We start from the raw sequence: 15152 nt of genomic DNA on the forward strand, positions 1-15152 counted from the left end.
CGAACGTTTATAGTGAGCAAACGCAAAATCGCAAAACGAAAACAATAGTCCTTCAGGAACAAAGCCACTTTAGACTAAAGAAAACTGAAAGATTTCAGATTTTAAATTATGTCCAAAGGGTTTTTTTTAACGTTTTTTGTGTTACCTTTATTTATTAAATATCATGTTCTTCACACTTAAACCATAAAATTCAGTTCAACAACAATATCGAAAAATATTTTTTAAATGAGCCTATCTTTAGAATTTCCGATACACAGTTCCACGCGCTGGAGATAAAAAGGTTCCCCCCCACCACCACCACCGTAGTGTGTTGTCATTGCTCGCTTTTAAATCCTTGAGTTAGGTAATCAAATATTCGTTAAAGTTTTACAAAATATGAAATCGATAATAAAGAAAATTCCAAATCTGGGCTTCCAAATGCCTCATATTCGGGCGGAAACGTACGTTATTGAAAATTGGATATCTCTAGGTACCATTGTTTTATCCCAATGCGAGAAACATACATACATTCATGCAGATTCTTCATTATTTAATTTCTTTAAATATAATACAGGGCGATAATATTGGGTGGCAACTGTTTAAGAAGTGAATCGGATATTTATAGTGAACCAACGCAAAATGCCAAAATGAAAATTATAGTCCTTCAGGGAGAATTGTCCCTTTGGACTAAAAATACCGTTTCTATGACGGTTAATAAAAGCCGCCCAGACGGGAAAGTGGTTAATGACTTTCATTGCCGTACCCGAGGGCCCAAGCTCGAACTCCGGAGAAGGCATGGATCTAGTTTGTTTATCCTCTCATAGGAGGCAACGGTGTCCCACCTGTTAGGTGCCTCCATAATGAAATGATCATCGCTTCCGGTCTTCCTACTGGCCAATGTCTATGGACGGTTAAGGCCCTCCACTGAAGGGGGAGAGAACAGTTAATAAAAGCTAATGTTATTTTTATTAGATTTTCAATGAGTCGAATTTTTGAACTTAACTTAAAGAATATGCATCGCTAAATTTGTTTAATGCTCTCATAAAAATCCCTACGAGAGTGGACTTAATTTCGAGTTCCGTTGTTAAACTTATAAGGTATTTTCTCCCTCTTTCCAGCATGCTTTCGTGGTATAACGGTATGTGGTTTCATGCTTTCGTGGTATAACGGTATGTGGTTTCATGCTGGTATGTGGTTCATGCTTTCGTGGTATAACGGTATGTGGTTTCATGTTTCTGCTTTCGTAGTATAACGGTATGTGGTTTCATGCTTTCGTGGTATAACGGTATGTGGTTTCATGCTGGTATGTGGTTCATGCTTTCGTGGTATAACGGTATGTGGTTTCATGTTTCTGCTTTCGTAGTATAACGGTATGTGGTTTCATGCTTTCGTGGTATAACGGTATGTGGTTTCATGCTGGTATGTGGTTCATGCTTTCGTGGTAAAACGGTATGTGGTTTCATGCTTTCGTGGTATAACGGTATGTGGTTTCATGCTGGTATGTGGTTCATGCTTTCGTGGTATAACGATATGTGGTTTCATGTTTCTGCTTTCGTGGTATAACGGTATGTGGTTTCCTGCTTCCGTGGTATAACAGTATGTGGTTTCATGGTATAACGGTATATGGTTTCATGCTTCCAGCATGCTTTCGTGGTATAACGGTAGCACACGCGGCGCGTATTCGAAAAGTCCAAGTTCGAATCCCGCTTCTACTAGATCTAATCTAATGACTCCAAAAACTTCTACTAGATAGAATCTCTCGCATGCGATTCTGGTGATCTGCATCGCAAGCGATAATCTCCGAATAGAAACTCAGTGTGGTAGGACAAATCTAGAACTGAACTATTGAACTATTTGACTTCGGACTGCTTCTCGCTTCTTATTTATAGGATAGTTTAAGAAAAGTAAATTCTTATGGAAGCTTCGAGAAAACTGTTAACAGAGGTCACTTCAAAAACTTCTGTAATTTCAAACTGGTTAGAAATCTATAAATGTCATCAGTTTGACGACAACTGCAAAGACACAGTAAGATGGTTTCTACCTATAATTCGTCTATAGTGTAATAGTTGAAATAAACATATATAAGTAATTAAGTGGCGTAAAATTCAAAGTTAAATGCCCACATAATAAACGAAAATTAACTACAAAATGCACTAAATAAATAGATAAAGTAAGTAATACATAGCCCAAAAAATTACAAAGAAACTAAATTACTAGCAAAAAAATTACAGTAGAACTCCAGTTATGCGGATCATTTAGTACCGCACTCTATTCGGATAATCAAAAATTCGGATAATTGGATTTTTTCCGGAAGAAAGGGTCTACGTACACTTTAATTAATTACTGTATCTACTGTATGTTTTAAATGGGAGAAAAGTACTATTTTTAAAGAAAGAAGAGATTTTAATTAATTTAAGTGAAAGCGCAACACTTTTACGTACATATTATATAGCGTACTGTACAGTACTTACAAGTGCTGAACGTCATTGCTTGCTGGGCATCTCGGTCACAGTTAAGTTGTTTGACGGACACCTTAAATTTTTTTAATTTAATTTAATTAATTAATAAATTAATTAAATTAAAATTAAAAATTAGCGCTTAAAATTTTTTAGCCAGGCGTTACTTGCATTTCAAGGATGAAAAACCAAGCTTCTGAACTAAGATCTTAGCTTTTCCACAAATAATCGGACCCAAAATTGGGTTTCCCATAGAACGTTGCTGCAAAAACCACTCCACAAAACGAAATCTCCTAAATTTTTCTTTGTTGCTGCATTGATTTTCTTGAAGAACTTCCCTCTTCGTTTTGAAGCAGTGACATGCAGTTTAAAAGTGTACGTTTGAAATCGTTGATTGTCCATCTATTGATCTATTTTTTCGTCTTAATTCTTTTCTTAAACTCTGAAAGCGATTCGGAGAGTCGGAGTTCGGATAATTGGAGTTGTACTGTATTTACAAAAAATTATAATGAATTATGTTAAAAGAGAAATTACATTATAAGCTGCTTTCTTTAAACTTCTAGTAATCAGGACTTTTACATATTGGCCTATTATGCTAGGGTATTCTGGTAACACTAACTGTGTTTACGAGTAATTCATGAATTCTTGGCTGACATTAATCTCTAATTGAATTTTTTTTCTATTGGTTAACTGGTTAACTTTTGGTAACATTCAAACGCCATTATTATCTTTTTGAAGAATACATTTTTGTATTCGAAACGGAAACAGAAGAGTATTATAATTAATCTGTACTTGAATGATAGAACAGTAAAATTGACTGTAATCTCTCTTTTTTAGTTCAAAAAGCCGCTAGTGTTTAAATGCATAGGATTAGTAACAGAAGTGTGAGGATTTTATAGAAAAGATTTTACGCATGCCCATATTTTATTTTATTTTATTTTTTATTTATTACATTTATCATTCAAAATGACCCTATATAAACTTGGTCGATAATATGAGAAATAAGACACATAATTTAAGATGTCTGCAGTTATATTCCTGATAAATGTTAAATCTATAAATAAAATGCCAAGGGTACCTTGGCACCATTTTGAGATTAAAGTGTTGTACCATAAAATCAAATGCCTTTTCATTTCGTTTGAAGCCTACGTTGAAAGCTCTCATGATAATAATATGAACATCTGTATCTACAGTAAACTCTTCGTAGATCCATAAAGATCAGAATATTTCATCTGTGCACTAAACAAGAACATCTTCAAATCTCCTGAATTAACAGTTGGAAGAATATATACGAATTCTGCTATAGGTATTGACTGTCCATTAACAGTTACATCAACTATACAAATATCGTCTGTTTCTTCTCTTACGCTGGTTAACAGTATTGGTGTTAATCTATTGGTGTATAATCTGCTACACTTATCAAATATCTATAAATCGTAACACCGCTACCGCTTGGCGAAATTAAATAAAATATAGCAAACTCCACCGGAACACACTGACTGTCTACGCGCGACTGTTTATCAGACGACCTTGCCACTCACACGCGGTCGCACACGCGCTCGGAGCTTTGATTTCACCAAAATTTCGATATTTTTGACGAGTTACTACGCGTACACCCATTGTCCACTTAAAAAATTCTATCTTATGTGTTTGCTAATGTGCTCTTTCGTCTACTTGATGATGTATTTAGACTGATTGTAACGTTTGCAGTTTCAAAGGTATTATAAGACATTTCTTTCGCCTTTTTAGCATGTCTTCGTGGTGTAGTGGTCAGCACACTCGGCGCGTATTCGAGAGGTCCGTGGTTCGAGTCTCGGCGAGGCATTGCCCATTTTTCCTCTCTCCTGCTTCAAAAGTAACCTAATATCTCTAAAGTGACGCCCTTACTAAAAAAGCTCTCATGATAATAATATGATTCTCCACAACCACGATTTAGCGACTTGGTCCCCTAATCCCCATTCGCCCTCTAAAAGAAGCACTATATAAGGTATTTCTCCCACATTCTTAGCATGCCTTCGTAGTGTAGTGGTCAGTACACTCAGCCCTTATTCAAGAGGTTATTGGTTCGAGTCCCGGCGAGTGGTCTTTGTTCATATTTCATCTCTCTTGTTTCATATGTTATCTAATGTCTCTACAATGTAAGCATTTGCGCACATCTGCAATAGAATCTTAATTTTTGCTTTCCCATTAGACCATTATGGAGGAACGCAATACGACGTTAAAATATGTAGATATAGAAATTTAAAATTTTACCAGATTAGATTTTAACAGCATTTCATTCTGCGTTTTACAGATTCCGGAAATGGATAGTGCTATATGTTCTCGCAAAAGAGAGATGAAAGACAGAATTGGAGACTTATTACTAAAGGAAAAGATGAGCGACGTTGTATTCTTTGTCGATGATCCTCCTCAGAGTTTTCCGTGCCACAAGGTTATTCTTGGTGCAGCAAGCGAAGTATTCGAAGCCATGTTTTACGGGAAGTTGCCAGAGAGATCTGAAATTTACGTACCGGATGTGACATCAGCCGGTTTCGTCATCATGCTGCGGCAAGTATTCCTGAACAGATGTAATAAACTGAAATCAAAAATAGAATTTTAAGATGCAATTTAAGAGTAAGTTGCAAAGTATACTTTAGAGCAGGCTGTTTGCAATAAACTTTTAAAGATAGAAAACAATCTTTTTCTGATAAAGTTCTATAAATTTAACTAGATAAAACTGAAATCCATACTTATTCACAATAAAAAAATTGCTTGCTTTAGGAATTTTAAGAAAACCGTCAATACGATTTTCCTAATTCAGGATTGAATAACTGAGCATGAATAATTTCCTTAACAACTATAGATAAAGAATTATTCAGCTCTTTTCGTGCACTCAAAGAATTAGAATTTCTTTATAGAAATATGATTTTAATGTTGTGACTAATTGATTTATCCCAACAAGATATATTTACTTAAAAATTATTTTATCTTTCTTCCTTTAGAAAAATTATTTCATACCTAGAAAGTTTTAAAAACTTTAAAGTTCTGTAGAACAGCGGGGACTCTATATCTTTTGAGTGATTTTTTTTGTTTAAGAACTTCCATCCAATTTTTATGGGTATTATTAAATAATATTATACGACAAAATGATTTTAAGTGAAAAACATTTTGCCGCTAAGTTTTTAAATTAAAATTTTTGAAGAAATATTAAAAAATAAAATGTCTTTCTTCTCCAACAGTTCTTAACATTTTTACCCCAAATTTGTTTTTATATTTGTTAGAAAGTTTTTACTAACTTTAACAATTAACTTTAACGATTTTGCAATTAATGAAATACTTTCCGAGAAAATAAAGTAAAAGCACATTTTTATGTAAAAGTTTTGAAAAAAATATGATTTCGATTTTATTTTCACTTGCAATAATATTTTTTTTCAATATTTTGCAGAATTCATCCTCATTTCTACTAAGTATATCATTTTAAACAAGCAGTAAAAAAGTTATACAATTTAGTTCAAACCTGCGTAAAGTTTAGGAATTTAAGTAAGAGGATTTAACGAAAAATTGCAAACAGAAAATTCAGTTTAAAGAATGCAAACTCTCTAAATGTTCATTAAATCAATTCAGATTTCTTAAATATTTTCACTACTGAATTTCAATACACACATATATATATAAAATAAAACCTATTACTATTCAGTTGGTTAATATAAACATAAATTTCAAGCTTTTATTTGAAATCTTACCTGCCCGGAAATATTGCAAGAAAAACATAATATAAAAGGAGATTTTTACTTTACCTATTTTTCTTTTGTAAACCAAGTTCAAAACAATCTTCGTATATGAATTAATTTTAATATATTTTCTAAAAGTATTTATAATTAATATTAATAATATTAATTTTTCATTTTATTCATTTCTTAAAAAAAATCCAATTTGAAATTTGAGCATACATAAAATATTTTTTTTTAAAACCTCTTAGCAGCATATGTGATTCATTCTCTTGTTATAATCATTTGGTCTCGTATATTAGTTTCATTTTAAATTAAATTAGAAGTATTTTAATTAATTAAAGAGTTTAATGCTCCAACAAGATTTTCAATAATGCTAAAGTCAGGAACATGATCATTTCGCCACTTCTTTCTGTCCATGTCTTATCACAAATAACTTCAGGTTTTGAAGACACATAACAAAAGTGAATGATATTACACATAGAAATATTAGCTGAGTTAAAAAGGGAAAAAAAATCCCGCTAATTCAGAAATGGGGAGAAAATGTTTTTCGAACTGTTTTCGATGTTTTTCGTTTAATATGCAAAATAAATCAGTACAAACAGAGTTTGTTGATAACCGCAGTCCTTTCTAATTACATTCTTCTTCTACACTGATTTTTAATAAGTAACTGAGACAATTAAGAAATGAAAGGGAAAAAAATCACTGAGGTGAGCATTGAATTTAAAGGGCTGTCAAAAATTTTTAAAGACTTTTTATACCGGGTATTAAAGGATTTTTTTAGCAAAAAAATTAGAAATCGGTAATTTCATCGATTTTGAGGTACCAAGTCCCCTTTCATAAGCGTATTTCATTCATGGAAAGTTTATTTCTTTGAATATTGGTACTAGATAGATATTGTTGCGTTTTTCTTCTGACACCAGTTGTTACGTTATTTTCTTCCTTCACGTTCGTACGGGGTTCGTGAGGATTTGGAGAGAATAATGGCAATACTACTTGATGAAGTATCGAAACACACTTTATTGGCTAGTATCGTCAGGACAGCTCCAAAACAGTTTTTACAGTCGTCGATGAACTACTATAAACACGCTGACACGATCAGCGCAGCTTTCAGGTTATCAGGCTATCATGGTGCAGACAGCTTCACTGCAAGCACCATAGTACAGCTTCCGACTCTGCTCGGTCGTTCTCGGAACTCCACGTACTCTCGAGACTCTCCACGCTGTAACTCGCGATGCACTCGACGACACACAGAGCACGGCTCCTGACTCCTCGGTTCAGTCGTTCCCGGAGCTCAACACGCTCTCTCGACGATGCACTAACCGCGATACACTACGAGACTCCTTCGGTGAACTCGGCGACCCACTCGGCACTCGCTACCCGGCTGTCAACTCGATTGACTCGCTAGACGAGACACCATCTCGATACTAACTATCTCGCACTCTATTCGAGGCACACACTGACTCTCCCTCTCGATGAGGCACTCTCTATCAGCTCGCTAGGCGAAGCACACACTGACTGACTGCGGACCAGCAGGGTTTATATAGCTTTTGGGTAGTGTTCGAGAACATTCTGGGCTAAACAGGTAAGAATTCGTTCCAGAAGGTTCTCCAACCGTCCATGGCATATCGCCAATTTTGTCGCCAAATGAACGATTTCTCACCAAAAAAGGCAACCCTGCCTTCCCTTCCCATTTTATGGCAACCCTAAAACTGCTTTGCAGGTAAGATATCTTACCGCGCCTGGACATTTCGTCATATTTATTTAATTCGCAATAATAAAAGAAGACATTACTTTGTTGCTGCAAAGCTTATTTTCTCTAGATTGGCAACAAATTCACTATGCTGCTAAGCTCCAATTGTAAACAAATATGGCTGCTACTGAAAAAATTAGGCTTAACCGCACTTAAACAACTTTTAAATTGCTGATAATTCTACAACTATAACGTGCAGGTTAACTAAAGGCATACAAATCTTAACCGGAAGATAAGAACATGTTATGAGTTAGAAAGTTTCTAGAAATAAAGTTGAAAAATATTTGGAAAACAGTTATAAGTTGTGGGCTATAACAGTGTGTAAAAATAAAACCTCGACACCTCGAAAGCGTGATTCTGGCCAGAAACATGGTGATTACTTTTTAATAACATAGAAATAAGAAGTTTCATAACTTCATCTGTATAACTCACCAAGGATATTCGAGAGCAAATATACTCACCTAAAGAATTTTTCACTGCCTATTATAGCTTAAAAGTCTTTGTTTTTGAAACAATTTCAGGAAAAATTATAAAATAAAAGTCGACCATTTTTCGGATTTATATTATTATTTTATATTTATAGCCAATTTATAGCTTTTCTTCTTGAGAGAAACAACATTCAGTTCATACCTTGAAAATAATTATTATTAAACACTCCCGAATTTATAAAACTCTTATTTTTGAAGTCATTAAATACTAGGAAACATTTTACTGCTTGAAATTTTTACTCTGCAGAAATCATGTTAAAAAATTAGCTTTTATATCTACACCAGCTTTCCCATCTATTATTGAAATGGTTCTTATAAACGTTTTGTTTATTTTACGAAATTTTATAACTAGAAATCTGTATCTAAAATCAGTATCTAAAAATAAAACCTGTAGACACATTATGTTATAAGGTAGTATTTCTCCTGCATTCTTAGCAAGCCTTCGTGGTGTAGTGGTCAGTATGCTTCGAGAGGTCCGTGGTTCCAGTCCCTGCGAGGGCATTGCTCATTTTTCATCTCTCCTGCTTCAAAATAACCTGATGATTCTACAGTTGCGCCCGAACTAAAATAGGTGGCGGATGATGATTCTCCACCACCAGGATTTGGCGATTGGGTCCTTTAATAACCAGTCGCCCTTCAAAAGGGGGATTATATAAGGTGTTTCTCACGCCTTCTTAGCATGCCTTCGTGGTGTAGCGGTCAGCATGCTCGACGCGTATTCGAGTCCCGGTGATGGCCTTGCTCATTTTTCATCTCTCTTGTGTCGAAATAACCTGATGACTCTACACCATGTAATAATTTCTAACAATTAATTTTAGTTCTATGAGTTAAGCTAGGTTAAAAATATTGTCCTATCTTCCTTTTGTTTCACCTCACACGTATTCACTAAGATCAGAAGGTTATGAAATGCGTGCAAGAAGTTTAAAAATTAGAGAAAATTAACTGAAATTCAGCCACTTGTTGCTCAAAGAACCGCTTGCCCATTTGTGAGTACTAGCATGTAACTAGCTGTCTGTATCGTAAAGTAATCGATTGCGGAAGATTCATCGAGTCCAGTTGCCATACGACGCTGGTAAGTAAATCTTTTCTTCAGTGATTAACTAAGAATGAAACCAAGACTTTTGTTATAGGACATTTGATTTTGAGATTCATATATTTCAAGTCAGTGGTTGTCGTCAGTTATTTTCAACAAATAATCGCTCCTTTAGTCTGTAAATTTTCTCTTTGATTGTAACTCACTAGCAACGGCCAAATAAAGTTGTTGAATTTTAAATCTGTGCTTATGTACTTTGATTGTAGTCAAGTCTTGCCGATATTTTTTAGAGTGACTCAACGAGTCATTAGATGAACTGCTTTAAAAAACAGATTAAGTACTAGAGTTACAAATTTACATTTTTGGTTTTAAAATATAAAATCATCTTTCTTCACAAGTTAAATTTTCTGTTACTCAGATTTCATAGATTTTGATATTCTATTTTCGAACAGATGTGAATTATTTCAAATAAATTCATTCCTTAAATGAAATCTAGCGCTAATGCTTTAAACTTGTAGAGACATTAGGCATTTTTGGAAGCAGGCAAGATGAAAAATGAGAAACGCCTTCGCCGGAAATCGAACCACGGACCTCTGCAATACGCACCCAGTGTGCAGACCACCTCACTACGAAGGCATGCCAAGAAGGCGTGAGAAATACCTTATATACTTCCCCTTTTAAAAGGCGACTGGGATTTTTAGGAAACCCAGTCGCCGAAACCTGGGTGTAAAGAATCATTATCCACGACCCTTTTTTAGTCCGGGCGCCACTGTAGAGACATTAGGTATTTTTGGAGCAGGCAAGATGAAAAATGAGCAACGCTTTCTCCGAGACATGAACCATGGACCTCTGAAATACGCGCCCAGCGTGCAGACCACCACACCCCGAAGGCATGCCAAGATGGCGGGAGAAATACCTTACAAACTCTCTTTCGATTTTATCAAAAATCTAAAATATATGAGATAAGTTATGCCTTTATACGGGGTATCTTTTTTAAGGAAGCACCGTTTGAATATTAAGTTAACACAATGATAATTTATAAGGTATTTCTCTCGCCTTCTTAGCATGCTTCGTGGTGTAGTGGTAAGCACGCTCGGCGCGTATTTGAGAGTCCAGTTGTTCGAATCCCGGTGAAGGCGTTGCTCATTTTTCATTTCTCATGCTTCGAAAAAAACCGAATACAGTGGCGCACGGACTAAAAGGGTGGTGGATGATGATTCTCCACCACCAGTATTTGGCGATTGGGTCCCCTAATTCCCAGTCTCCCTTTAAAAGGGGGTTATATATGAGGTATTTCTCCCACCTTCTTGGCTTGCCTTTGTTGTGTAGTGGTCAGCACACTCAGCGCGTATTCGAGAGGCCATGGTTCGATTCCCGGCGAAGGCGTTGCATTCATCTTTCGTCGTCGTGCGGCGTTCATGCTTCATCTTTCCTGCTTCGAAATAACCTAATGTCTCTACAAATTGTTTTAATAGTTTTATTTTTACACGAAAGCATGCGCCTTAATCTACATTTTAACATAATTTCCACCTATATTAAGGGTACCTATATTGTATCGTAAAACCAGCTGCAGAATTCCTTCCTTACTGAAATTGGCAGCCTGATTTTATAATTATTTTTGGCATCTGGTATGAGAGGAACTTCGGATAAAGGGTTCTATCACAATTTACTATTTAACACTTCTGAAGCTTTGTAAAACTAGAGGCTTGGGATAATGAATGACGAAGTAGGAGAAAGCTTGTAGCAGAAATGGTGCAAGAGGTTGGCATAGTCTAATGATGCTTTCGGAGAAGAAAAGAGGAAAATTAAGCTTTGCTATAGGCGGGAATCGAATCTCGGGCCTTCCGACTGCTAGCCGTATGTGCTACTATTTACAGTACGAAGACAACCAGTGAAGAAGGGGATCATTCCTTACAAGTTAATGAAAAATGCTTGAGAAAACAGACCGTTTAAGATTTCATCATTACGTAATGAAGTTTCCTCAAGTATCAAGAACTGTTTATACGAAATTGTGATAAAACACAAGCTACGTACTAAAAATGGTTAACAAATGAAGTTGCAGATTTCTGTGAAGATGGAATTCAGACGTTACTACTATAATGCCACAAATGGCTTAATGCAAATAGAAATTATGTTGGATTAAGGCCCAAGAATTCACGCAGAAATAAAATTATTAAGAAATTGTCCTTGCTTTTATGTAACATCAAAACGGTACTTCTTTAAAAAAACGTGTCTCGCATAATACTTATAAACAACAGTTAAAAGAACGGTTTCTATCTGTCAGGTTTAAAGATAGAAACAAATTCCATCAGCCAGAAAAGCATTGTCAGGCAACTTTAAAAGATGTTAACTGCATAAGTCTCGATTTCATTGTCTATTGTCTTCGTATCAATTCTATTTTGACGCTACCTAGCAATTAGAAGCTGATAATAATTGAGTTGTTTCGGAAGAGATAATTTGTTCGATAACTGTTGTTTTAGCGGAATGTTTTTTCATTATGATTCAACAAAACAGGTTTTAACAAATGTCAAAATTTTAAGCTGTGCAATTATTAAATGTAATTATTAAAATAAATCACGCTTGTATTGTCTAGGTCCTTAGTATAGTTATTTCACGGTAGATCTGAAACCGAAATTAATATTTGAAATTCATTCACATACTAGTAGTAATCTGAAGTATGGATTGTGTTTTAAGTGAGGACATATGATATTTCTTACTTATGAAAAAATTCGATAGTCCGACAAAATTATGTTATTTCAGAGCTTGAAGGTGTTGGAGTCTTAGATTTTTCAATATATAAATCAGCGTACGCAAAAATATAAGTTTTTTAAAGACATTTATTGCATGTAATATCATTTTATAGGCGACTATGTAACTGATAAGCCATTCGAAATTGGCGGGGGGGGGTTGCATACATACGTAATGAAAAACAGAAACTATCTGGTCCGAATCTAGCTTTAATCTAAGCATGCATTCTGTTATAAAATTAATAGAATTAATGACATTTAAATAATGAGGATCATATTTATGTTAGCATAAAATGTCTGAAATTATTTCATCTTTTCTAAATCATTTGTCAATTGTTTCGGAAAGATACAAAAAAAAAAAAAAAAAAAAAAAAAAAAAAAAAGACTGAATCCATGAAGATTAAGAAGATGAATATATACTGAAATATAACTCATCACATCTTGAATATAACATAAAAATATACATATTTATTAGGAAAATGCAGTGTAAGGGAAAGAAAGAATGATACTAGAAAAAGTGAGTAATTATCAAAAGCAAAATCATGTAGTAAAATATCATAACAGTACTACTAAAGCGGTTTTTGGTTGCCGAATGTGTTTAGGTAGTAAAAATGAAATTAATTTTATTAATTTGAATTATATTCTAAAAAAATTACTTGCATATTTTTTTTTAAAATTTCTACAATAAAGAAGTAAAATAATGGTTGTTGCATAATATTTAGTTGTACAGATTTCATGCATGAAACGACATAAATATCTACTTCAAAGCATAACATTTCCATTCTTTTGCGAAAATATTTCGCTTTTTACACTATTATTGACACACTTTACTATTTGTTTCCCATTTTTTTTTTGAAACATACTGCTTCAGAAAGTAGCAAATCATTGAAATTTGAGGTAATATTTTAAGTCAAGCTACTTTTAAACCAAAACATCGGGCATATTAGTGCAACTTCTAGTTAGGCAAAGGATCTCAAAGCAAAAAATGCACTGTTAATCAAACTTTTGAGGCAATCATAATGATAAATTCTTTTCTGTTCTGATATTTTATATGTCAAAATAAAAATTAAAGGATAAAAATTGCTTTCGAAGACGTCCGGAATGTTTTCTATAATTAAAGATTTAGATATAGATTTTACTACAGCTCGCGAAACGTTACTGCTTGATATGGCAGAAACTCAGTATAAAGCAACAACTGTGGTAGAATTCGGGGAACAGAACTTAGAGAATAAAAAATTTGAGTTGTTAGACTGAGAAGACTGAGACTGGAATATCAAGACGAAAATCAAGATGCTTAGATCAATGTGCGGCGGCTATTGTTGGGTGTTGTCACCGCAAGTCGTTTTTAAACATTGCCGATCTCGTGGTGCCATCTGTAATGAGTGTTGTGAACCAAATGCTCCTTGGCCTACTCAGTTAGATATATAAAAGGAGATGTTTATCAATAGAGGGCGCCTGTAAAGGTCGCTGTTCTTTGGCTGCTGCTACGAATACAGAACTTCTATGCCGTAGCTTGATTGCTAAACCGATCGGGTCAGAAACAGATATTGTCGAAAGCAGGTGAGCGATTTTCGTGATATCTTTCCTGTGCGTCGAGCGAAGCGCCCTAAATGCATCTGATATTACACATCAATACCTCCAAAAATTCACAACTGGCAATATTCATGGCAACAAATGGAGGCTTAGATGATACCACTCGGTATGAAATGCTCCAGGAAAGAATTCCAGCTCGCGTTACGCCCATGCCATACGCAGAGTTAAAGACTGGCTTACTGGTGGTTGTATCTCTTAATTTTCATCTCATAAATTCTAATCCAGGACATATAGTTATTTGACATTAGAACAAATTTTTTTTAGAAAACAGTTCTGTCCATGCGTTTTGTCTCATTTCAAGTATTTGTTCTCTGAATAATATTTTTTAGGCGAAGCAGTGCATTTTATAATAAAAATTCTCTTTTACAGGTTATAATCCAACTAGAAAGCCCGCCGGTCATACGAAATGACCGCTGTTCTAGATATTATAAATTGTAATTAAAATGATTTGTGCAAAGGTGTCTGCTAATTCATACTGAATTACCCAGGGCAGGCGGCGAGGACGCCCCTTTGCTTACTGCCCAACGGGGTTTCCCCCTTCTACTTGTTTAATTGCTTAAAGTAGACTCAATATAAATCAATGAAGGAAACCACTGGCGGTACATTTCTTAAGAGCTAGTTCAATCAATAAAGGTGATTTAAATAATGAAATGTTACTTCACATGTCAAAGATCTCTTTGTACACAACATTTCTTGTGTAGATCTTTCCATCATTTTTAAGCTCGCCTTGTAGAGGACCATCCATTATTTTTAATTTTACGTCCGTTCTTTCCCGAACTCTTGAACAGGCAACATAAAGTTGACCGTGTCCAAATGCAGGCTAAGGTAAAAAAATGCCAACACGCTTAAGTGTTTGGCCCTGAGACTTATTGATGGTCATAGCAAAAGGCAAGGAAATTGTCTACGTCTCAATTGAAACGGCAACCTTGTGCCGTGGCAACTTCACCCCATTGGCTAGTACAGTCACGCGAGCAACCAGTAAACTATCGGCGACAAACAAACACTTAAGCCGCATGTATATATATTTTAGTGAAGTAACATCATCTTGTCTGAAACGGTTGGCTCCCGGGCTTAGCGAAGCACACCGTTGGATTTCGCAGGTCCGTGGCACGCCATTTTGACCATTCGCGTCTTCGTGAGACTTTAATTAGCTGAGATATTAATTAAAAACTAATTTTCCCGTACGTTTTATCTACATTTTCCACGTTCTTTCCTGGGTTTTGTCTATTAGAGGGATTTGGCTACGTGCCATTTTTTCTCGAATATCTATGGAACGGCGCCGAGTTGAAATTCGAGACACATATCCTCAGATTCTAAAATATTCTCCGAATCCATCGATACCGTTCTCATCTTCGTACGATTTTACACGGCCGAGATATTAATTAAAAACTGCGGA

At 35.1% G+C, this 15152-nt stretch overlaps 1 protein-coding gene and 1 long non-coding RNA gene across 2 annotated transcripts in view; one reads left to right on the forward strand and one right to left on the reverse strand.

Moving 5' to 3' along the window:
• Positions 1-15152, forward strand: part of LOC118181646 (BTB/POZ domain-containing protein 6-like) — a 44842-nt gene that overhangs the window by 22596 nt on the left and 7094 nt on the right. Inside the window, exon 2 of the mRNA XM_035350819.2 lies at positions 4729-4982. Coding sequence (XP_035206710.1) covers positions 4729-4982 — 254 coding nt within the window. The remainder of the gene's footprint in view (positions 1-4728; positions 4983-15152) is intronic.
• LOC146995210 (uncharacterized) overlaps positions 4873-15152 on the reverse strand; it is a 34232-nt gene continuing 23952 nt past the window's right edge. The window contains exon 3 of the long non-coding RNA XR_015043648.1: positions 4873-5010. This is a non-coding gene — a long non-coding RNA (uncharacterized LOC146995210). The remainder of the gene's footprint in view (positions 5011-15152) is intronic.

This window comes from Stegodyphus dumicola, chromosome 10 (assembly GCF_044657685.1).
Source record: "Stegodyphus dumicola isolate Sdum_Otavi_A_Nest chromosome 10, ASM4465768v1".
Classification (NCBI taxonomy): domain Eukaryota; kingdom Metazoa; phylum Arthropoda; class Arachnida; order Araneae; family Eresidae; genus Stegodyphus; species Stegodyphus dumicola.